Source organism: Ursus maritimus, unplaced genomic scaffold (assembly GCF_017311325.1).
Source record: "Ursus maritimus isolate PB19 unplaced genomic scaffold, ASM1731132v1 scaffold_19, whole genome shotgun sequence".
Taxonomy (NCBI): domain Eukaryota; kingdom Metazoa; phylum Chordata; class Mammalia; order Carnivora; family Ursidae; genus Ursus; species Ursus maritimus.
The window spans coordinates 28,864-52,752 of record NW_024424341.1 but is presented as its reverse complement, the minus strand read 5'-3'; the positions used below and the strand labels follow the sequence as shown (position 1 = coordinate 52,752).

Below are 23,889 nucleotides of genomic sequence, written 5' to 3'. Positions count from 1 at the left end.
ATCACCTGGCAGTTTGTGGGTTCTCCTCCTACTATATTTCAGTGTGAGCTCCTCTGCCAGCATTACCCCTAACTCTGCCCCCCTCTGCAGTGGCTCATGCTAAAGTCCCAGAACATTGAGGGCTAGGGTGATTTCTCAGCATTACGCCGTATAGGGAAGAGAATTATCCCCTCTCCTCTTCCCACAGAGAAAGAAAGACTCCCATGTGCACCTTCCTTTACAAAAGCATACAGGACTAGAGAAAATAGTAGTGAATATTTATTATTGAAATCCACATAGTTTATGCAGAGACTCTTCACAAGCCTGGCACGGGGAGAGGGACAGAAGGGTCACTGTTCCAGGTCGTGGGGTTTGGTGCTCCCCACATGGCCCACACTCCTTTTGGTATCTCCTGGAAGGGCTGGGGTTTGGAATTCAGCCTCCATGAAGCCATTCTAGCTTCTAGGAACTGGGATGACATGCAGAAGCAGGGAGGTAACCCCTGCAGGAGTGTGTGATAGTGGCCCTCGTTCATTGTGCTGCCTAGAACACCAGTGCCTCCTCTCTGCACTGGAAGCGATTTCTGGTTCTAAGAACAGCTGTCAGCACCCTCACCTGCCCGGTAGTGGATGCAACATGCTTACTTTGTGTTCACTTCCAGTCCTGCGATCACCCACCCGTTGTGTCCATGGGGATTCTGTGCCCCCGGGGCTCTGTGGACCCTCTATGTGAATGGGTGTAGCCAGGAGTGGTTGGTGCTGTGCATATCTGCCCTGCTCCATTGTCCTTTCAGAATTCACTTACCGTCCGTAAGTTTAAAGAGAAAATAATTAAGAACTTCAGGATTGCTGCGGCTGTGCGTTAAACCATAGGGTTTGCATTTATGCGTGAACGCGTTAAACCACCAGGGGCCCAGGCAGGAGGAAAGTGTGCTGCAGAAGTTGCTGCCGTGGGCTTCGTGAACACCGTGTGTGGATGCGGGCTCAGAGACACACTTACGGTACGTCCATCTCCTACAGACGCCAAGCCCAGAGTCTGTTCTCAGCAAGGGGCGGGCGAGGGTCTCATTTCACAGGTTATTGTCAGTACTGCCTGCTTGTGCTGAGGGGGTTCTGAGCTGCCCAGGCTCAGTGGGAAGGGCAGCAGCCTGACGAGAGATGGACCCCTCCACTTTGCAACCCTGACCCCACAACTCCTTCTCAGCGTAGCTGAGTCTGTGCAGAGAAAGCAGTGTTTCCTGACCAGTCTCTGAATCTGGCTCCCCAGCCCTACCCTCTCTCTGTCCTCCCTCGTGCAGCACTATGGCCCTTGAAGACATGGCCATCGGAAGTCGTGGGAGAATAACGAGTTGTTCTCCCAGCCTCTTGTATTCCCAGCATCTCTGTGCCAGATTATGCCCGTGCTTACTCAACTTGGAACACCCACCCAAAGGCTGGAGTTACCATCCCATTCTCCAGATGATAAAACGGGCACACAGAGGTGGAGGAATTTGTCCTATGTCACACAACTGGTGAGGGCAGAGCTGAGAATTGGACCCACTACAGTCTGATATGGATCCCGTATGCTGTGTGCCATGAGATGCCAACCCTGATGGGAAAGCAAGGAGAGAGTGAGAGAGAGGAGCTGCCCAGACGGAGCCGGGCACACAGATGTGCACACACGCAGGGATGCACACGTACACACATGCGCATGTGTGCCCCCCCCCCCCCCCCGTGTTCACCTCTGACGGTGCAAAGGTGTGAGGGAACCTGGAGAGGAACCAGCAGAAGCCAGGGGAGGAGGGTGGCAGCAGAGGGCAGGGGCCTATTAGGGGAAAACACCACACTTCCTAAGAGACCAAAGAATTCCCTTTCCTGATGAGTCTGTGTCAAATCCTAGATTTCTCTCCCTGGCTCGGAAATTGATTCTTCCGTGCTCTAACTAGATTCACTCCAGACTTACACCTTTCCAGGGGTTGAGTTTTCCTGTGGAGACTTGGACCAAGAGTAGGAGTTCTGGCCCTCCTGGACCCTTCTGCTTTCAGTGATAAGGGGGGGAATGAGGTGCGTGTGGACTTCAGATTTGTAGGAACACAAAATTTATTAGAACAGGAGGCCAAAAAATCATGGAGGGGATTGGTGTGGGCGAGGGTCTCAGAGCACTTAAGGAACCTTCCCCTGTTTGTATGCCTCATCTCTTGTCCTGAAAGTAGAGAATTTCTTTAACCAGTTGTATGTGGTCTCAGTATATTCTTGGGGAGTGTAAGGGCTCAGTAGCCTTCCTCTGAACCTCCCTCAGAGCTGGGGTATGGAGTGTGTGGTGGCTACATTTGTTCTTTGGTAGTGGAGATGTAATTTATTGGTAAAGCCTCTGTGTGTGTCCTCTGGTGTGTGATGAGACCTGACCTCCGTGTAAAGCCTCGCCCACACTCCCTGCAAACATAGGGCTTCTCCCCTGTGTGTGTCCTCTGGTGTGTGATGAGACCTGACATCTGTGTAAAGCCCTGCCCACACTCCCTGCAAACGTAAGGCTTCTCCCCTGTGTGTGTCCTCTGGTGTGTGATGAGATGTGACCTCCGTGTAAAGCCTCGCCCACACTCCCTGCAAACATAGGGCTTCTCCCCTGTGTGTGTCCTCTGGTGTGTGGTGAGATTTGACCTCAGTGTAAAGCCCCGCCCACACTCCCTGCAAACGTAGGGCTTCTCCCCTGTGTGTGTCCTCTGGTGTCTGATGAGACCTGACATCTGTGTAAAGCCCCGCCCACACTCCCTGCAAACGTAGGGCTTCTCCCCTGTGTGTGTCCTCTGGTGTGTAATAAGGACTGACTTATGACTGAACTCTCTCTTCACCTTCTTGCAAACAGAGGGCTTTTTTTTGTGTCTTCTCTGGTGTCTGCTGAGATGTGACCTATCACTGAAGTCTTGCCCACAGCCTCTGTATTTGACTCTTATAATTCCTGACATTCCTACCCCCATGAATAATTCTCCTGTCTCCTCTGGATTCAATTTCTGGCCTGCACTGGGCTCTTCCTCCACCATTCCCTCACACGCTGTAGAGCTCCTCGTTTGTCCTTTGCATGGACTGGAAAAGGCCCTTGAAATTCTCCTCTGCCTTATACTTTTAAGCAAAGGTTTGAACCTTTCTTTGACCTCTTGACCTTTAGCTTTGTCATTCCACCTGTGAGGATCAGAATGTTGCTGCTGCTGCTGATTCTGATGGCCTGGGCAGGGATCCTCTTGTTGGAAATGTTCGCTTGCAGATATTCGTGAGAGGATCTGAGAAGGGTGATTGTGTTCCAAATGTTGGCTGAGGAATTTCTGACTGGAGAAGGCCAGAGAGCAGGAAGGACATGGATGGATCTCTGGCTTTGGTTCTCCTGAAAGAGGAAATTTTTGGTCAGGTAGATGTTGACACAACTGCCTGTGTTGTATGCTTTGTCTCCTGGTAAGGCTGCCCCAACACCCATTTTTATTGTGTTGACAATGCAAGCTCTGTCTCCCACCAAGTGTCCCTTCACTTTTCCATTCCATTTTTACCCACTACATCTTCCTCATAAACCCAGAAAGCCCATATCAAGGGCCTTTTCCATGTATCACCCAAACTAGGTAACCTCAAGTAGCATCAGAGACAGCTTCCCTCCTTATATAGATGGAAGGACAGTGACCTTTCCCCTCATGCAAGTACCTTCTAAGTCGTATGACTCTGTGACAGTGTCTGCAGTGATTTTGTTCCTGCGAGAGGCAACAACTCTTTTGATGACTTTGGTGGAATATGTGAGTAAACATGAACCTGAGTGTCCCCATTTAAAAAGACATATTTAATTGAGGACAATATGCATCTGGATCTCTATTAGAAAGTGGGATTTCGATTGGACAGTCGTGCACGTCTCATGGTCTAAAGGGCTATGGCTCCTGCTGCCCCAACTAGGTTATAAATTGCTTCTCTTTTAGTTTTCCACAAATCATAACATAAAAAAATACCCTTCATGCTGTGTTTATTTCATTCAGTCTCAGCCTATTTCAAGTACAATAGAAAGTCCTGTTTCAAAATATTTTCCCAACCAATTACGGGGATATATATCACACCCCCAAGTGCCATCCATCTTCTGCCGATTCGCCATCTTCTCTCACTGAGAGATGAAGTAATCTTGGAGGGGATTCTCCACTGTAGTCTTTCTCCAAAAATAACCAAAGCATCATCTTAGAACAGAGAACATGCCACTCTCCAGTTGAAAAGTGCCCGATCGTTCCATCTCAGTCAGGAAAACCCCCAGCGTGTCAGCACGGACCACAGGGTCTAGGGCATCTATGTATCTATCTGACCTCCATTCTTACCCTCTATGCTTCCTCCATCTGCGTGGATTCTCAGCCACACACCACATGTACCCCATCTCTCTTGTGCCTCGGGGCAGCTGTCCTCGCGGGCCCCCTCTGCCTGGAATCCTTTGCTCACAGGTGTTTGCACATCTCAAATGCTGTCTCTTGAGAGAGCCCTTCCCTGTCCAAGCTCTGTTGTACCCACCCTTCCCTCACATTGGTCCCCAGACACTTTCTGAGGACTAGTTTTATTTTCAAAGCACTAATTGCTGTGTGATGTTATGCACACGCCTGCATATGTAGATGTTTCCCTCATTCATTCAGTCATCAGCTGCTGAAGAGAACTGATTCTGAAAATCTCGTTCGGTCTGTATCTCTAATTCCGGGAAGCCTGTCTGGCCCGGAGTAGGAACTCACATGACAGCTAACTGAATTATGAGTGAATACACACCCACATACTCATATCATTTAGAAATATTGAACAAATTAAGAAGAAAGAGCTAAAAGGGCAGAAGAAACTGCCTTAGTGAGAGAGCTGGCAGGGGCTTGAAAACTTATTTTTTGCATCTAAGTTTTTTTATCAGTATATTCTATTATATATTTTGTGCATGAAATATTTAAGAAATCAGAACAAAAATAAAAAATTTAAAAATTGTCCCTAAGAGTCCAATGCATGTGACGTGCACCCTTATTCCGGAGGCGTCAGAATTGCACTTCTACTGACTTTAGACAGGGTTTTACGCTACTTGAGAGTTGGACTGTGGAAACTTCCAAGGAGAATTCTTCCCTTTCTCTCTGTTTTGAAGAGGAGTGGTGCCCACCTTTCCCTGCTGTGAGCTCGCTCTTCCACTTGCTTCCCCATTTGATGCCCAGCTCCTGGCCGTACTCATCCCCGTACCAGACCAGCAGTTCACAGCCTGGCCTGATGACCCGGCACGTTCGGTAGAAGATCTGCCTGTGATATTGAAAGGCCACCAGGTTCTGCTCCTCCTCATCCCTGGCACAGTTCACGTACCTAGGAAAGAGAACCATAGGGGGTCAGTTCCCACCACCTGTCACATCCGCCCCCGATGCCCGAGGCCTCCATGTTGATGCTGCCCACTCTCCCACTGCTCCTCAGGGAACACTCTGTTCATACTCAAGCCTCCATCACAGTATCATATGAATTCCCAGCTCTAGGTTCTGCTTACTGTCCTCAGCCTGCCTAGAAGGCTTTCCCCCTTGCCTGCTTAACCATTTTTCAAATCCCAATTCCAGTCTCACCGCCACCTTGATTGATCACAAAACCCAGTGACGTCTAGTTTCTCTAAACTTTAAATTAAGTTCTGTTTTATACCATAGAACTTGGTGTTTGATCATGGACTCTGCTTCTAGATCACTACACATGATTCCATACTCAGCCCAAATCTATCTTCCTTTGAGAGGCCTTTCTCCAATCTCCCCACACTGTATCTGAAGTATGCCTCCCCCAAGCTCCCACAGAACTTCAGAGCTCTTTCTGTCTTCACACAATAACACAGAAAAACAATATTGTATTCACACAATGCATTCCCTGGTAACATGTGAGCCCCTCAAGGAAAGGGGCTGGATCATGAAGGACAGAGGCCTGTGGCCACACTGCAGCCCATATCTAATAGGCTTCAGAACCAATTCTATTAGAACAGAGAGTAGGAAGAGCTGCTGCCCTCACAGATTAACGGTCCCTTGTTTTAGGGTTATCCCTACACTGTATACCTCTTGAAAAATAGGGAAATTATAGTTAAGTATTCCTAAATTCAATTGTCTACTGTCTATCTGCAATATGTCTTCCATAGGACCTGGGTTGTATAATATGTTTAAGTAATGAACTCCACAATGGAACATAGTAAGTGCTTATGAATATTGATTAGATAAATTAGAGTGTGAATCCAGTGTTCCTCATGAGACTAGGCTCCTCGGGTTTTTTTCAGTGTCCAAATGTTATCTAGCATATTTTGAGTACATGTGCTATGTTCTTATCTCCTTTTTTCCAAAACTGTCTCTTAAAATGAAAGAGCATTATAAGGAGAGAAAAGAGGAACAGAGGATTGAGGGAGACCATTGAGGGAGGCATGACAAGAAGGAAAGGAACATGGGTTTGTGAGAGATGAATGTCCTCTCTGGAACCCAGAACCCTATTGGTCTTACCTCATCCAGTTGGCCCAAGAGTTATCCTTTCCATCCACATACTCATAGCAGTTTCTCCCTTTGGTGATCTGAGTTTGAGAAAGAGAAATTAAAGAGGTTTTTTGTGTGTGTGTGGGGGGAGGTAATAGGGGGATTATTTTACTCTCCTGTGGTCAATGCTATTTCAGCCTACATGGAATCCATCCCCAGTGTGACCATATGATGTGCTCCTTAGTCATCATCTACACATCTGGGTCGCTTTGTCACCTCAGAGCAGGAGTCCCTCAAGGGAGGAGCCTCCTGTTTGTGTCTGTACCATTGTGCTCCCTCTTACTCTCTGATCTTTAAGTAGGAGCTCCAGGTTCATGCAAAGTCCACTCAGTACACAGCACTAACCATGTTATTCCCATCTGTGTAGAAGGTATTGTCCTACCAATCCACAGGAGGGATGTGGGAAGCCAGAGGACGGGGGGAAGAGGTAGATGATTCTCACCAACCAGGAGTATCCGCTGTTGGCTGCCTCTTCATCTTCTGTGATTTGGCCTTCATAGGGACCAAAGTGTAGACCCAATGGTAGATCAGATGCCTCATTCCATACTCCAAGCCCAGCCTGAGGGATGCCTGATGGTCTGATTCTCAGACCAGGGGGCAGAGTGAGGGCTGAGCGGTTGGGTTGCCCCTTGTCCACTGCACTGTCCTTTACAAATGTGGGGGGCCCATGAACAGCACAGCTGTCAATGAAGAAGTTCTGACACTTCTCACAATCTGGAGGCGAGAGCAACAGGGATTAGGAAAGGGTTAGTGCATGTTACTGGACTAAAGTCGTTTCAGAAAGAGCCCAACACTCACATCATTTAGCCTCTACCCTGTACTCCTAGTCACTAGAGGAAGGGGATGATTTGGGGACCCAAAGACAAGATGAAGTTACTGTACCAGGAGAGAACAATTTCCTTTGAGAGTGGGCCAGGACGGTCACTTACAGAGGTAGTCATCATCCTGGGGCTCGCTGACCTCTTGGTATGCAAGGCTCTTTCTTTCTCGTAGGCTATACATCTTCACTTCAACATCCTTTCTCCTGAATTCTGAGTTGGAAAAGAGCATGTGAGTGAGGTTGGTGGAGTCTGGAGTATTAGTCCCTGTTTTGTCAGAAAATGTGAAATCTCCGATAAATTATTACCTGTCACTCTATATACTCTGTTCTCTGCCCTCCCCACACTCTTCAGGGAGTAAGACTCCATACTGACAATAGATGGCAAGTTCAATTTTAGTTTCTTCCCGTTATCAGGTTAATCTTTGCAATCTTTCCTCTTAGAAAATGGTTCATTCACATATTTCTTCATTCAGAAAACATTTGTTGAGGGCACATTACATGTTAAGCGTTGAACAAGGGCCTGGGCATTCAACACCAAGAAAGTATGGTCTTTATTAACACTGAGAGATTTATTGGACAACCCGCATGGGTCAATTATTTTATGTTTAATTTAATGCTTTCAGACAATATATGAGCTATGCATCCTTATCTTCATTTTACAGATTAACATTCAGGAGCTCAGAGAATTTATATTTGTCCAAGGCCTCAATGCTAACCACAGGTCTCAGGTTAGTCTAGCTTAAACCTAGGCTTAGCCAAAGTCCATCCCACATACCTATGTTGTATTCATCAACCTTTCTGGAGGACTTAGAGGGACTAAAAATCCCCATATTATTTTTTCTTACCCAATTTTTGTAGGGAGTCATGTCCAGAGGTACTTGCTTCTCCAGGAAGGGACACTGGTTTCTGGCCAAGCTCTGAGCCACTTGTGTTCAGCAACTTTGCTGTTTCTGATAATTCCTTCAAAGTAGATTCGTTACATAATGGCGCCCTGGGTATTCGCTTCAATGTGAGAGTCACATATTAAAAGACAGCATGAATTTCTATAGTCCTTTAAGGCTTATGATGTGTTTTCACGTGCATAACTTTAGTTAGTACTTCAACAACCCTTGGGAATACCTGGGGAGTCTGAATACTAGAGGGAAAAGAAAGGGCATATGTGGGCAATGAATGCAAGACTAGAATCCATGGCTTAAGGCTCTTTCCCTTTAAATTTCTCAAATTTCTCCATAAAAGTGAGAGTGAGGGAAGGAGATGACTTGGGAAGACTAGCTGGAGATTCAGTAAGGTCTGTGAAAGAAGGTTATGAGGGCTCATAGAGGAAAAGAGGGGATCTTCTATAAACTATTGGGCATTTGATGGAGGAGGAGATGTAGGCAAATGCATGGGACAGCACACATATGGCAGATGAGGTGACAGAGTGGAGACGGGAAAGAAAACAAAGAAAGGGTTGGCAGAAATGTATCTAAACACTAAAAAAAAAAAAAAAGATGCTAAAGTTGCCATTTGCCATATCCAGGAAAAAATATTTGGAATTAGATTAGCTGGTTCCTGTCAATTTTGTTTGAATAAGGTCGTACCACCAGCTAGCTCTCTTCAGTTTCCTGATCCATAAATTGGTATATGTACTAATTCTTGATGTTATGGAGAACAGAAAATATTATAATGATCATCAAATTGTTTGGTGAGCTATTTGATATAATATGAATATGAGATTACAGTCCTGCTATCAATTTACCCCCTCAATTGTCCCCATGTTCAAAATCTAAATCACAGATGTTATTGTTAGCGTTCCTTGACCTTTTTACTTCTAATTTTATCTGTAAATGTGGAATTACTCATGCAGAAAACATAGAGGGGCCTCTGGTGCCTTAAGCTGGGCCTGGGACTTCAGAGAAGAAAGAGTCTGCAGTGCAGAGGCAGTCTACACAAATGATACTGAACAAAATGAGAGTTGCCTAATGAGAGCTCGGGGGACGGGGTTGTTGCTTCCTCCTACAAGTATGAATATTTTAAATCAGTTCCAGATACCTATATGGAGTTTCTAATGAATATTATGTAACCTATATGAAATCTTTAAGTCATTTTATTAGTTGTTTCTCAATCATCAAACCTGAAACTACTCAGGGCTGGGAGATGCTTCCTCTTATTAGAATGGGAGGCTTTCAGGATGGAAAGCCTATCTCCTTCATCCGGGATCATCCAGTGTATGAATTCCTAGTATATTTGTAAGCCTCTCTTATTTAGAGGGTCTTAGCTCATCTCTCACTTTAGCATAATAAAAAAGAACTGAGGTTGAAATCATCAAATGAATGACGTAAATTTTATAAAACTCTGAAAGTTTTAATGAGCTTGTAAGTGGTTTAGAGAAGGAGCTTGCGATTAGATTGCACCACCACTGGTACTGTGATCTCAGATATATAATCAAACATGTCTTTGTCCCAATTTCCTCATCTATAAACGGTGATATTTATAGTACCTCCCTCATAGGGTTGTTGTAAGGTTTAAGTAAGTTTATTCATATAAATGCTTAAAATAAAGTCTGAAGTACAGTGAAAATAAAACAAGTGGTAGCCAATATTGTTGCTGTTCTTATTAGCTATTAAAGTGATGATGATATTGGATATTGTGCTAAAGAGATCAGGAAAATAAAGGCATCAGTTCCTTGGATACTCTGCATTTTCCTACTCTTACCTGTGTTTAAATCCATGAGAAAGATTTTCCTGTCAACAAGATTTGGGGAATACTCACCCTCTGGTGTTTACTCTGCTCCATTCTGAATGCCACCCAAGAAGGTCTGACTATAAAGTGATAAGAAATCAGTGTTTTGGTTGGTAAATGTTTCCAGACTCCAGAGGCCCTCACTAGAGACACAGAGTTCTTAACCAGGGAGTGACGAGTATGTGGACTGTCAAAGGGTGATTGGAAAATGCTTCTGAAGTATCATCAAAGCCTATGCTGCTACTGGTGACATGAACTAATTGACCTAAAGTGTTAAAAAAAATAGACAAAACCTCACTTATGCTTCATCCTATGTTCATAAGTTATCTATTACACATATTAAAACATATGCCATGAACATCTGTGGCAAAAATACTCAACAAACTGAGAATAGAAAGAAATTACCTCACCATAATAAAGAAGTCTATCTCTCACATGATACTCTGCAGTTAAAAACTGAAAGCTTTTCCTCTAAGATCAAGAACAAGGTAAGGATGCCCACTTTCACTACTTCTAGTCAACATCGTTCTGGAATTCCTAGCCAGGGCATTAGAAAAAAAAATAAAGGGCATCTAATTTGGAAAGAAAGAAGTGAAATTATGTTTGTTCACAGATGACATGATCTTATATGTGGAAAATCCTAAAGATTCCACAAAAAAGCCTGTGAGAACTAACAAATGAATTCAGCAAAGTTGCAGGATACAAAATTAACACTAAAAAATTAGTTGCATTTAGGGAGCCTGGGTGGCTCAGGCAATTGAATGTCTGACTCTTGGTTTCACCTCCGGTCGTGATCTTGGGGTTGTGGGATCAAGCCCTGTGTTGGGCTCTGTGCTCAACACAGAGTCTGCTTAAGATTCTCTGCCTTTCCATCTTCATCTTCCACTCCCCCCAACTTGTGCCTGTTCTCTCTCTCTCTCAAATAAATAAATAAATAAAATATTTAAAAAAATTATTAGGGGGTGGGGGATGAGGTAACAAGGTGATGGGTATTAGGGAGGGCATGTGATGTGATGAGCACTGGGTGCTATACACAACTAATGAATCATTGAACACTCCATCAAAAACTAATGATGTACTATATGTTGGCTAATTGAACTTAATAAAAAATTAGTTGCATTTGTATGTACTAACAATGAATAATCTTTTTTTTTTAAGATCTTATTTATTTATTTGACAGAGAAAGAGAAAGGCAGCGAGAGAGGGAGCGCAAGCAGCGGGAGTGGGAGAGGGAGAAGCAGGCTTCCCGCTAAGCAGGGAGCCCGATGCAGGGCTTGATCCCAGAATGCTGGGATCATGACCTGAGCCAAAAGCAGACACTTAACGACTGAGCCACCCAGGCGCCCCTAACAATGAATAATCTAAAAAGGAAACTAAGAAAACAGTCTTATGTTTAATAGCACCAAAAGGAATGAAATAACTAGGAGCAAACCTAACCAAGGAGTTATAACATTCGTACACCGAAAACTACAAAACATTGCTGAAGAATTTAAAGAAGATGCAAGTAAATGGAAACACACCCCAGGTTCATGGATTAGGAGTCTTAATATTGTTAAAATGTCCAGACTGCAAGGCAATATACAGATTCAATGCAATTTCTATCAAAACCCCAATGGTATTTTTTTTGCAAAAATAGAAAAAGTCATCCTAAAGTTAATATGAAATCTCAGAGAACACCAAATAGCCAAAACACTCTTGAGAAAGAAGAACAAAGCTGGAGGCCTCACACTTTCTGATTTCAAAATATATTACAAGGCTACAGTAATCAAAACAGTATATTATTGCATAAAGACAGACATATAATTTATGGAATAGAATAGAAAGCCCATATGGTTTAATAATCTTCATAAAGGATGCCAAAACTACAGAACGGGAAAAGGACAATCTTTTCAACAAATGGCACTGAGAAAATAGAATAGCCACATGCAAAAGAATGAAGATGCCTTAAAAAAAGAAAAGCAAAGCTGGAGGCATCACAGTTCTGGACTGCAAGTTCTATCACAAAGCTCTAGTGATCAGTACGACACTGGCATAAATATAGACACATAGATCAATGGAAAAGAACAGAAAACCCAGAAATGAATCCACATCTGTATGATCAATTAATCTTAGACAAAGGCATTCCTCATTATCCAATGGGAAAATGATAATCTCTTCAACAAATGGTGTTGGGAAAGCTGGACAGCAACATGCAAAAGAATGAGAATGGACGACTTCCTTACAACAAACACAAAAATAAATTCAAAATGGATTAAAGACCTAAATGTGAGACCTAACACGATGAAAATCCTGGAGGAGAGCACAGGCAGTAACCTCTTTGACACTGGCCACACCAACTTCTTTCTAGATATGTCTCCTGAGGCAAGGGAAACAAAAGCAAAAATAAAATATTGTGACTTCATTGAAATGAAAACCTTCTGAACGGTGAAGGAAGCAATGAACAAAATTAAAAGGCAACCTACAGAATGGGAGAAGATATTTGCAAATGACATATCTGATAAAGAGCTAGTACCCAAAATATACATAGAATTTATAAAACTCGGGGGCGCCTGGGTGGTGCAGTCGTTAAGCATCTGCCTTCGGCTCAGGCCTTGATCCCGGCGTTGTGGGATCGAGAACCACATCAGGCTCCCCCGCTAGGAGCCTGCTTCCTCTCCCACTGCCCCTGCTTGTGTTCCCTCTCTCGCTGGCTGTCTCTCTCTGTCAAATAAATAAAATCTTTAAAAAAAATTTATAAAACTCAACACCTCCAAAATGAATAATCCAATTACAAAATGGGCAGAAGACATGAATAGACATTTTTTCCAAAAAGACATACAGATGGCCAACAGACACATGAAAAAATCCTTAACATCACTGATCATCAAGGAAATACAAATAAAAACTACAATGAGGTTTCACCTCACACCTGTCGCGGTGACTGAAATCAACAACACAAGGTGAGGATGTGGAGAAAGGGGAACCTCTTGTACTGGGGCTGGGGATGCAAACTGGGGCAGCCACCCTAGAAAACAGTATGGAGTTTCCTTGAAAAGTTAAAAATAGAACTACCCTATGATCCAGCAAATGCACTACTAGATACCACCCAAAGAATATAAAAATACTAATTCAAAGGGTTATATGCACCCCAATGTTGATGCCAGCAATATCTACGATAGCCAAACTATGGAAACAGTCTAAGTGTTCATCAACTGATGAATGGATAAAGAAGATGTCATATATATATACATACATGTATATATATGCCATAAAAAAGAATGAAATCTTACCATTTGCAACAACATGGATGGAGCTAGAGAGTATTATGCTATGTGAAATAAGTCAGTCAGAGGATAGATACCACATGATTTCACTGATGTGTGGAATTTAAGAAATAAAACAAATGAGCAAAGGTGGAAAAAAGAGAGGCAAACCAAGAAACAAATTCTTAACTACAGACGAGAACACACTGATGGTTACCAGAGGGGAGGCGGATGGGGGGATGAGTTAAATAGATGTTGGGGATTAAGGAGTGCACTTGTGATGAGCACAGGTTGTTGTATGGAAGTGTTAAATTACTATACGGTACACCTGAAACTAGTATAATTACTCTGGATGTTAACTAACTGGAATTAAAACAAAAACTTAAAAAAAAAAGAATGAAGATTGACCTTTATCTTACATCTTGTACAAAAATCAACTCAGAATGGACTGTAGACCTAAATGTATGACCGGAAACTATAAAACTCTTAGTAGAGGGGCGCCTGGGTGGCACAGCAGTTAAACATCTGCCTTCGGCTCAGGGCGTGATCCCGGCGTTGTGGGATCGGGTCCCACATCGGGCTCCTCCGCTATGAGCCTGCTTCTTCCTCTCCCACTCCCCCTGCCTGTGTTCCCTCTCTCGCTGGCTGTCTCTCTGTCACATAAATAAATAAAATCTTTAAAAAAAAAATAAAACTCTTAGTAGAAAACAAGGGGAAAAGCCTCATGACATTGGAATGGGTGACAATTTCTTGTTTATGACCAAAAGCACAAGCAACAAAAGCAGAAATAGACAAATGGAACCATACTAAACTTAAAAATTTCTGTGCAGCAAAGAACACAATCAACAGAGTGAAAAAGCAACCTAGGCAATGGGAAAAAATATTTGTAAAACATAAATCTGTGATAAGAAGTTAATATCCAGAATAGACAAAGAACTATAACTTGATAGTAAAAAATCAAGGAACCCTATTAACAACTGGGTGCTATGGAATGAATTATGTCTCTCCAAAACATCCCTATGTGAAACCCTAACCTCCAATGTGATGGTATTTGGAGATGGGGCCTTTGGAAGGTAATCACAATTAGACAAGGTCGTGAGAATGTGGATCTCTTTCTTTCTCTCTCCAAGAGCATGCATATACAAACAAGAGGTTGTGAGAGCACATGGCAAGATGGAGGCTGCCTGCGACGCAAGAAGAGAACTGGACTATGCTGGCACTCAGATCGTGGACTTCCAGCCTCCAGAACTGCGAGAAAACAAACTTCTGTGGTTTACCCACTAAGCCCATGGTATTTCATTATGGCGACTTGAGCTGATTACTATAATGGCAAAAGGACTGGAACAGACATTTCTCCAAAAAAGGTACACAAACGGCCAACAAGCACATGAAAAGACGCTCCATATCACTAACCTCAGGGAAATGAAAATGGAAATTGCAATGACATATTATCTCATACCCATTAGGATGATCACTATGGAAAAAACAGACAATAACAAGGGTTGACAAAGATGTGGAGAAATTGGAACTCTTAACACTGTTGGAGGGAATGTGAAATGTTGCAGTCATCATGGAAAACAGCATGGCATTTCCTCCATAAATTAAAAACAGAATTGTCGTATGATTTAGGAATCCAACTTGTGTGTATATATACAAAAAACTGGAAATAGGATCTTGAATAAATATTTGAACATGATCATTGCAGCATTATTCATAATAGTTAAGAGATAGAAGCAACCTAAATGTCCATTGACAAATAAATGGATAAAGAAAATGTCATATATTTGTGTATATATATACACACACAATGGAATATTAGCCTTAAAAATGAAGGATATCTTGTAATACGTTACGTCACGGATGGACTTTGAGGATATGCTAATTGAGATAAACATCACAAAAGTGCATGATTCTACTTATATGAGGTATCTACTTCATGGATATGGAGAATAGACAGGTTGTTTCCAGGGCCTGTGGCAGGGAGGGGGAAATGGGGAGTTGCTGTTCAATAGGCATAGAGTTTCAGTCACGCAAGGTGAAACAGACCTGAACATCTGTTGTTCAAGAATGTGCATAGAGTTAACAAGACTCTGCTGTACACTTAAACCTTGTTAAGGGGGTAAATTCATGTTGTTATTGGTATGTTTTGTAACCACAGTAAAAACATTGGGTGGGGTGGGGGTTTTAGCTGAGTCCAGATAAAGCTGTGGAGCTATATGGTAAACCATGGGGTATGTTTCCTATGAAGACTTTCCTTTAATGTCAAAATCTTTGTGAACAACCAGACATTGTGTTTTCAGATCTCTTACACTACTTTTAAGAGCCTAAGGAATCTGGGGTGCCTGGGTGGCTCAGTTAAGCGGCCAACTCTAGGTTTCAGCTCAGATCATGATCTCAGGGTCAGGATATCAAACCTTGTGTGGAGCCCTGCATGGAGCCCTGTGTCGGGTCTGGGATCAGCAGGGGAGTCTGCTTCTCTCCCTCTGCCCCTTCCCCCACTCATGCTCTCTCTCTCAAATAAACAAATAAATAAATAAATATTGTTTAAAAAGTTTAAAAAAAAAGAGCCTAAGGAATCTGAAATCCATAGATGGAATCATAGACCTAGTCCAAGTTGCTTTCTCCAGCTTATGTAGATCGCCTCTTGCTCTAAACTCCCTTGTCTGAATAGCAAGAGGACGTTTTTGTAAACGTTTTTGTAAATTTCTCTTTTGTAATGATGGTGTTTGACGTCGGTTGCCTGACGGTGCTCTGGTAAGTGATATGTGGGAAAGATGAGGGAGACAAAATAATTATCTCAAACCCTCTTCCAGAATTAAAACAAAGCGTCTGGTTCATTTTGGGTTAAAAAGATCATGTGTGTGATTAAATAAACATAAACAATAATGTATTTTTACATATGTTCATCATATTCTCTTCTAAGACATTTAACCCAACAACTGAATAATAAGAATAACTGAGATTAGCCCTTGGTGGACTTACAGCCTAATTAAGGTATCTTTAACTGCCCTTTCACTAGCTAATAAGGTTTAGCCAAAACAGTCTTTTTTAAAAAAAAAGTGATAAATTTTAAATATATAGAAAGATGTGGAGAATCATACTGGAAAACCTATATCTCCACCACCATTCAGCCTTGTCTCAACATTCTGCCACAACTGTATATCTTTACATCTTTTTATTTTTCTCTCTATATCTTTTAATTTCTATTTTAAAATTCAAAAACAAAAAGAAAAACAAGCAGAAAAATAGGGTGCCTGGGTGGCTCAATCGGTTAAGCGTCTGCTTTCAGGTCATGATCTGGGGGTCCTGCGATTGGCCGCCTTCAGGCTCCCAGCTCAGTGGGGAGTCTGCTTCTTCCTCTCCCTCTGCCTCTCCCCCAACCCGGGCTCTCTCTCTCTCAAATAAATGAAATCTTTAAAAAAAAAAAAAGGGAGAAAACTAGCCAAGACACAGCAAAGTCACCTACCATCCCTTCTTTTTTCTCTTATGATAACTATTCTGAATTTGGCATTTCTTTTGTTTTTATACATTTACCACCTATTATCCACTATTAATGTATTTATAAAAATATAATTATTGTCCACATTTAAAAACTACATATGAATAGCCTCTTAGTATGTGATATGCTGTTTTGCATCTTGCATTTATGTTTTTGAGGAAATAGTTTCCTTTGTTAACTCCTGAGATGCAGCTGAAACCTAAACCTTGAGTTTCCAGAGGAAACCACAAAATCTTCCTGGCCCCTCACCTTGCTGCCTCGGCGTCCATTCTTCATCAGAATCCTCAGTGTCATCTACTTGGGATTTGATGGCCTGCCTGCGGTGACACATGAAAGCTGGGCGAGGGGCTCTGAGACCTAGAAAGAAGCAAAATTCTTGTCCTAAAAGGAAAGAGCTAGAAGGAGGAACAAAGCACAGTGGCAATGGACAGCAGCACCCAGTCAGTGCGACTCAGCTGATGGGCTGCTAGAGTCTAGAACAAGACAAGAGGTGAGCTCTGCATTGGGCCAGTGCGAGCCTACATTGACAGCAAAGTACCAAATTTCACTCCAGATTTGTCTTCACACCAGAGAGAACTGTGAGCACACAGAGCCACCCGAGAGGCAAACTAATACAGGGACTGAAGGCCTGTTTCAAGTTTCCCAGGCTCGTCAGCACCCAGCACTTCTCATTACCTATAGTAATCAGCGCTTCGTAGTTCCTTTTCACATTCCTGTATCGGATTTTCTCCCAGTCTCCCATCTCTGTCCATTCTTCCTTGGAGAAGTATATGGAAATGTCTTTGAAAGCATCTTTGGCCTAGAGAAAATAATAGATTCCATCAGTGACTTACTAATACAAGTCAGGACTTCGAGCTGGGCTTTCTCCCCCTTAAATGTAGTGCATTCCCCGATTCCTTTGAGTGCTCTCTGTGAAGCAAGGGTAAACAGCTTCTCTCCTTCCTGATGGTGTCCAGATTAACTGAACAAACGCTGAGCATTTTACTAGCTCTCTCCTGACAAAGAGCAATTGCTGATGGTACTGTCCTGTGCCCCCACCCCATCCTGTAAAGGAGCAAGTGCCTCCATCCTGTGTCCATTCCCAGAGAGGGTCCCCCACCGCTGTAGGCCAGGAGTATGTGGTCCTCCAGGGACCACCGCCTTGTCACCAGGCCCCGTCCTCATCCTTCCTACAGATGTGCTTGGAGCCCAGCTTCTCCCACACCTCTCACCGTGGGCTTCCACCCTGTTCTCCCCGAGTCTCTCTCAGGCGTCTCCTCTGGGGACGTGTTGAGGCTTATGGTGCTGGGACCTCCAGGCAGGCTCTGCTCTGACTCTGAGGCTGGCGATGTCCTCATGAGTCTCTCTGCCCCCAGGCTAAGGCACCTGTGGAAGAAGAAGGTGCTGAGAGGGGTGACAGCTCAGACCACTGCCCAGAGCCATGTCTGTCTTCTCTGTTTGGATGGGGTGTCAGAGCAAGAAGATGTGGGGACCCCCGAGAGAATTAAAAGATGCAGGGGAGATGGGGCTATTGATGGGATGGAAGAATCTCTACTGGCAATGACAGGCCATCCTAACGTGAGCTAGATTTTGTTTCTTTTATTCCACTGCAGCTCGGCCCATCTGAGGAAAGGTGGCAAAGGCCCCTCGAGGGATGTGGCTGTGGGTGCTTGATGGGAGTCCTGAGGTGCAAGGCCAGAAGAGCACCAAGGAGATCTGGGAGTCCCTGAGTGCCAGGACTGGGGACAGACTATCAGCTCTGTTCCAGGGAGAAGAAGTGAGTATTTCTCAAAGAAGGGTGTCTTGGGATGTCCCCCTGGGGATTCTGGAAAAATCTGGGTATAAACAGGCTCCATCTCTAAGGGACAGAGAGATCTCAGGGTGAGGGGATTTGGTTTCACTCAGGGTGAGGGGGTTGGGGTTTCTCATGTCAAGGGTATTTGGGGCGTCAGGCAGAGGACATTTGGGGTTTCTCAGGCTGATGGTATTGGCAGTCTCTCAGGACAAGATTTAGGGTCTTTCAGGCTGGAGAGATTTAGAATGCTCAGGTTGACAGGATTTGGGATCTTGAGACTGAGGGAATTTGAGGTCTCTCATTCTAAGATTTGGAGTCTCTCGTTAATGGGCTTGAGGTTTTCTGGCATGGAGGTTACTTGGGGTCTGTGAAGCTGAAGGGATTTAAGAGTTCACAGGCTGAGGGTATTCAGGGTCTCTTGAGGCTGGGGAAATTTGTTCTCTGCGGGTGGTACATTTCGGGCGTCTCAGGCTGAGGGTTTTGGGGTGCCTCAGGCTGAGGGCAATTGGTGTTAGGATATTTTGGGGTCTAAGTATTGAGGGATTTAGTGTTTCTCTGGGTGAAGGGATTTGAGGTTTCTGCAGCTGAGGTGCTTTGGGGTCTCATGCCGAGATGTGAGGTCCCACCAAGGCAGCGAAATTAGGTTCCCTCAAGGCGGCGAGACTTGGTGTCCCTTGAGGCTGAGGGGATTTGGAGCCAGCCAGGCTGAGGGGATCTAGGGTTTCCCGGGTGGGATTTGAAGGTTTCAGAGTTAGGGTCTAGAAGGGTTTCACAGGGCACGGCAAAGGCCTCCGTGTTCCCGTCAGTCTCCCCAGCCTCCCTCACTGCCCACCCTGGTCTGGCGCCCTCGCGTAGCCCGCGCGCGCTTCCCGCCCTGTGAGAAATGACAGGCAGCGGAGGGCGAGATACCCACTTGTAGGACCCTGTCAGGCAGAAACCACCAATCAGCGCTGCAATCAAAGTGGCCCCTCCAATTGGCGGTCAGAAGGGGTTTAATGGGGAGGAGCTTAGGGCCAGCTGTGTGTGTCAGTCATTGGCAGAACACCACCCCCGTGGACGGTCCCGCCCCACCCCACGGGGATTGGCTGCTCTGAGTGCAGTGTGTGTCTGTCAAGAAGCCCCAGCACGCAGGCGCAGTAGGGCAGTTTTTACGCTGAAGTTGGTGAAGGCGGCGCAGGGCAGGAAACTGAGCAGAGTATCCTGCAGCCCAGGCTGATCCTAGCCCATTGAGCTGACTGCAGGTCTGTAGGGTGGACCTGGCCGTCCTGCGTCCTGACAAAGATTCTTTGTTCTGCCAGACTTTCAGGCTCTGGAAGGGTCTCTTAGGCCCATCTGTGCCCTTCTTTGTAAAATCCACCTTTAGCAATAGCTATATATGACCGTTGAGTACACAGTGAGTATCGCATTACATTCAGGGGACAGCTGTGTAATACAGTAATGTGTGACGATACAATGTATAGACGCCAGGTTTAAACCCAACAGATGGAAGAGTAAGTACATTAGAAAACCACTCGGAGGATTCTTTTTTTAAATTTATTTTTAATTTATTTTTTTTAGAGTGAGTGAGAGAGAGCAGGAGCGGGGTAGGGGGGCCGTGGTGAGGGGCAGAGGGAGAGAGAGAGAGAATCTTCAGCAGGCTCCATGCCCAGTGAGAAGCCTGGATTGGGGCTCAAGGTGGGGATCCACGCAGGGCTCCATCTCACCACCCTCAGATCATGACCTGAGCTGAAACCAAAAGACGAATGCTTAACTAACTGAGCACTCAGGTGCTCCTACTCAGAGAATTCTTAAACTAAAAGTAGAAGTGGCATTTGTGAGTCAAAAGCATGTTTCAACAATATAGGTCTAAAAGTCATCAGAAGTAGCATGGGCTTTGGTAGCACATATACTAAAAGTGGAATGATACAGAGAAGATTAGCATGGTTCCTGCTCAAGGATGACATGCACATGTGTGAAGTGTTCCATATTTAAAAAAAAAGTCATCAGAAGTAAGAAGACATAAAAAAAAAATCAAAGAAAAAAACCTGAAAAAAAAAATACAAGTATTTTGCATAAAAATAAAGCATCAAATATAAGTACAGAGGTGGGCCAGTTTAAGACCTACTGGCTTTCAGAAGATAACATGGGAAGAGTGTTTCTGGCCCTTACTAAGTTTTGATCACAAAAACATAACATGATTTCCTTGTACTCTAAGTATTCCTCCTAACTCTAGAATCCTGACTGAGGAAGGACCACCAGAGTCCAGGCAAAGCTGCCCTGCTAAGTGGACTGCTCCCCCTGCCGTCACGAAGGGCCCACAGAACTCTCGAGTTCCCACAAGAGTAGTGCTGGGTGGTGGTTTGGGAGTGGAGGGAACAGTGAGACAGTGGGGAGCTTCTAGAAATTGTGAGATCGTCTGTGTAGTGGCAGGTGTTGGGGTGTTGCTTCTTCCCGACCGGTCGGTGCATAGTTGCTGGTCCATCTTGTGCTGGAGCCTCTATGTGGTCTCTGTTGTTGGCGTCACTGCTCAAAGAAACAGGAGACTTTAAAAAGGCAACTTCTTGTTCTTCAAGTGCTCACTGTTACCCTTAAAAGTAAAGCTGCTAGTTATTTTACCAGCAGAGATGGCTTTATCCTGGAATAGCAGAGAACTGCAATCCAGGACTAGTAAACCAGGGCAAAACCGCAGGCTAGTCCTCACAACAAAGGAGATGGCCGCTCCATTAGAGAGGTGAAGGGGGTTGGGGAAGGCCATTATAAACAAAAGTTCACTGGAGTAAAGGGAGTGACTTCTCATTGGCTGAGCTATGACCCTCTCTCATTGTCTGGGCTGTTGCTAGGAAACCACCCTTCCCCCCCCCCCATAGTGAAGTTGGTAAATAGTATGCACTTGCAAGGTGGTCTCTTCCTGTTGGATAAGATACACTGCAGTAAAAGGACCCATTAAATAGCAGAACTAAAACAAAACTAAGACACCTTCAAAAAAAACTCCCCAAACTAAGACTTGGCAAGAAATAAGAAAAATTCAAAAGGATAATAACAGAAAGAAAAGAAGCACATGGAAAGGCATAATGTGCTCTTGAACAGAAATACTCATGTTATAAATACATCAGGTCTCCATATGTTAATGTATTCCAATAAAAATAACAATTTAATTTGTGGAATTTTTCAAGCTGGTTAAAAAGATTATGTGTAAAAATAAACTTGAATACCAAGGAAACTTGAAAATAATTAAGAGTAATGGGTGGGCTAGCCTGTATAACATTTCTTATAAACTTAATATTTAAACTGTTCGGTTAGGCAAAGGAGTATATAGTCTTATCAGTGTAATTTAATATAAAATCTAGAAGTAGGCACTGGGATGGTTAATTTTATGTGTCTTATGGGGGAACCAAGTGGAGGGTGCAGACCCCCAGTACCTAGGCCTGGGTCCCGGGGAGCGCAGAGCTCACTGAGTTCCATCACTGTGGGCTTCTGGGGCTCCAGGGTCTGTCGGGGACAGGTGTCAGTGCAGGGGCCGAGGAGGTCCTGACCTATGGCCACGGGAAGAAACCCCTCTGGGAGCCTCTCCTCAGCCATGGACAGCCCCAGTCTTCCAGAGCTCCAACAGCCTCTGCTGGCGGGTGTGGGCTGTGGGCCCCGCTTCTGGAAGCCTGCTGAGCCTGGGCTGGGGCCTCCCTTTTGAGAGACAGTCTTTGCACAGTCCCTGGGGGGTTGGCAGTCCCTATCACCATCTCTTCCCTCTGTGAACACTGGCCTGGGGAAGCCAGGGCCCCCTGACCTTGAGGATGCATCATTTGGTGACAGCGACTCAGACTGGGATGGGGGCAGCCTCTCTCCTCCCTCCTAGTGTTACAGGGGTGCAGGGGTCTTGTCTCACAGAGTCCAGGAATGAATCTTGCCAACACAAAAGGGTGAAGCGAAGTGAAAGTTTATTAAGTGAAGGTGAGAACAGAAAGGAAAGAAGAAAGCTTTCTGGAGTGAGAGGGGTCCTGAGTGGGTTGCCACTAAGGGCTTTTGTGGACAGTCTTTTATGGAAAATTGACCAGGAAGCTTGTGGCCTTGAGATTCTTGAGAAGGGTTGGTTGTACCCTTGTCTCTTGCTCCGCTCTGTCTCGGCGTCTCCACCAGCCAGGAATAGTTTCAGAGCCTAGTCATGGGAGTCAGGGGCCTCGGGTCTCTCCCAACCTGTACCTTTGCCCCTTCCCTGCTCCCGGAACAGGACCCGGGGGCAGAAAGGGCTGCACTGGGATTGTGAGGAGTGACTGACCCTATTTTTTTAATCAGTGGGGTTAGGGATAGCGCAAGTCCCCAAGGGATCTGGAAGCAAGGCTCTCAGGACCTTGAGGGTCAGCTGCTGCCAAGACAACCTTACTCCTGGTTTTCAATAAAACGAAAACATGAATGCACTAAGGCGGCCATGAGTTCCCCGAGGAAGGTAATGCTCTGCGTGTTTCAAGTGTTCGTCCATGAGCTGCAAGCTGTAAGGAGATTTTATTTAAGCTACATTTCTTTTCCTTTTGTTTCCCACATCACCACCCCCACAACCACCTGATCACCTCAGCTCTGCTGTCTTCTCCACGCTGTGCTGTTTCTGGCCTGTAGTTCACCTTGCTTTCTGCCTGGCCTGGAAGGTCAGTCTGGGGGTGGGGCTGGGAGGCGGCTGGAAATAAAAGAGAAAAGTGCATTCAAAGCAAAAGCAAACAGGGAGGGCTGGGTGGCTCTACCAGTTAAGTGGCTGCCCGCAGCTCCGTGATCCCAGGGTTCTGCAAGGAGCCCTACCTGGGCTCTCTACCGAGCGGGGAACCTGCTTCTGCTTCTCCCTCTCCCTCTGCCAAGCGTGCTCTCTCTCGTAAATAAGTACAATCTTTAAAACGAAAGAAAACAAAACACAGGTGCTATGCCTGGGGGGAAACAAAGGTGGAGAGAAGGTTCTGTGAAGGGTAAAAATGAGGTGTGTTCCAGAGTTGTGGTTAAGAACCCAAGCTCAAATCCTAGGTCTCACACACTCCGTAAGATGTTTGGGCACGCCATTTAATCCTTGTGTCTCATTTTCCTCACCTGTAAAATTGGAGAAATTCCCCCCTCTGGGTCATCGTGAGGCTCAAATGAATTATAACAGTGCCATATAGTAATATATGTATTTTTATTAGATACCCGGTCTCCCTTGGACCCAGCTGTGCCCGACCCACGGTAGCTGCACTCGGGTTTTGGAATCTGTGCATGCGTACGTGGGTGTGCTGCTGTGGGAGGGGCTAGGGGAAGGGTCTGGGAATGTGGACAGCTGGGTGGGATGAGGGGCTGCTTGTGTCACCACTACCCAGGACCTCTATAGACCAACAAGTCTTGGGCTGGGGGGACGCCCAGGGGGCAGGGGCTGCATCT

General features: G+C 44.8%; 1 protein-coding gene and 1 non-coding gene across 2 annotated transcripts; one reads left to right on the top strand and one right to left on the bottom strand.

Annotated features, from left to right (window-relative positions):
* Positions 1-3,069: 3,069 nt before the first annotated feature.
* Positions 3,070-18,115, bottom strand: PRDM7 (PR/SET domain 7). The gene is made up of 10 exons (XM_040633072.1): positions 17,956-18,115; positions 17,427-17,543; positions 17,001-17,108; positions 10,041-10,090; positions 8,135-8,291; positions 7,399-7,500; positions 6,912-7,183; positions 6,440-6,507; positions 4,994-5,288; positions 3,070-3,333 (listed from the first exon to the last, which is right to left on the bottom strand). Exons 1-10 carry the CDS (start codon positions 18,086-18,088, stop codon positions 3,070-3,072), a joined length of 1,566 nt encoding a protein of 521 aa, XP_040489006.1. The 5' UTR covers positions 18,089-18,115.
* Positions 18,116-20,393: 2,278 nt separating this feature from the next.
* On the top strand, positions 20,394-20,496 carry LOC121103564. Its single transcript, XR_005835816.1, has one exon. It is a non-coding gene; the product is annotated as a U6 spliceosomal RNA (small nuclear RNA).
* The last annotated feature ends 3,393 nt before the right edge of the window (positions 20,497-23,889 follow it).

Coding starts and splice junctions, on each gene's coding strand:
- PRDM7 (XM_040633072.1), bottom strand. CDS start 18,088: ATGAGGACATCGCCAGCCTCAGAGTCAGAGCAGAGCCTGCCTGGAGGT. Junction 7,501..8,134: donor TGACTCCCTACAAAAATTGG/GTAAGAAAAAAT, acceptor TTTCCAACTCAG/AATTCAGGAGAAAGGATGTT. Junction 6,508..6,911: donor ACAGCGGATACTCCTGGTTG/GTGAGAATCATC, acceptor TCTCAAACTCAG/ATCACCAAAGGGAGAAACTG.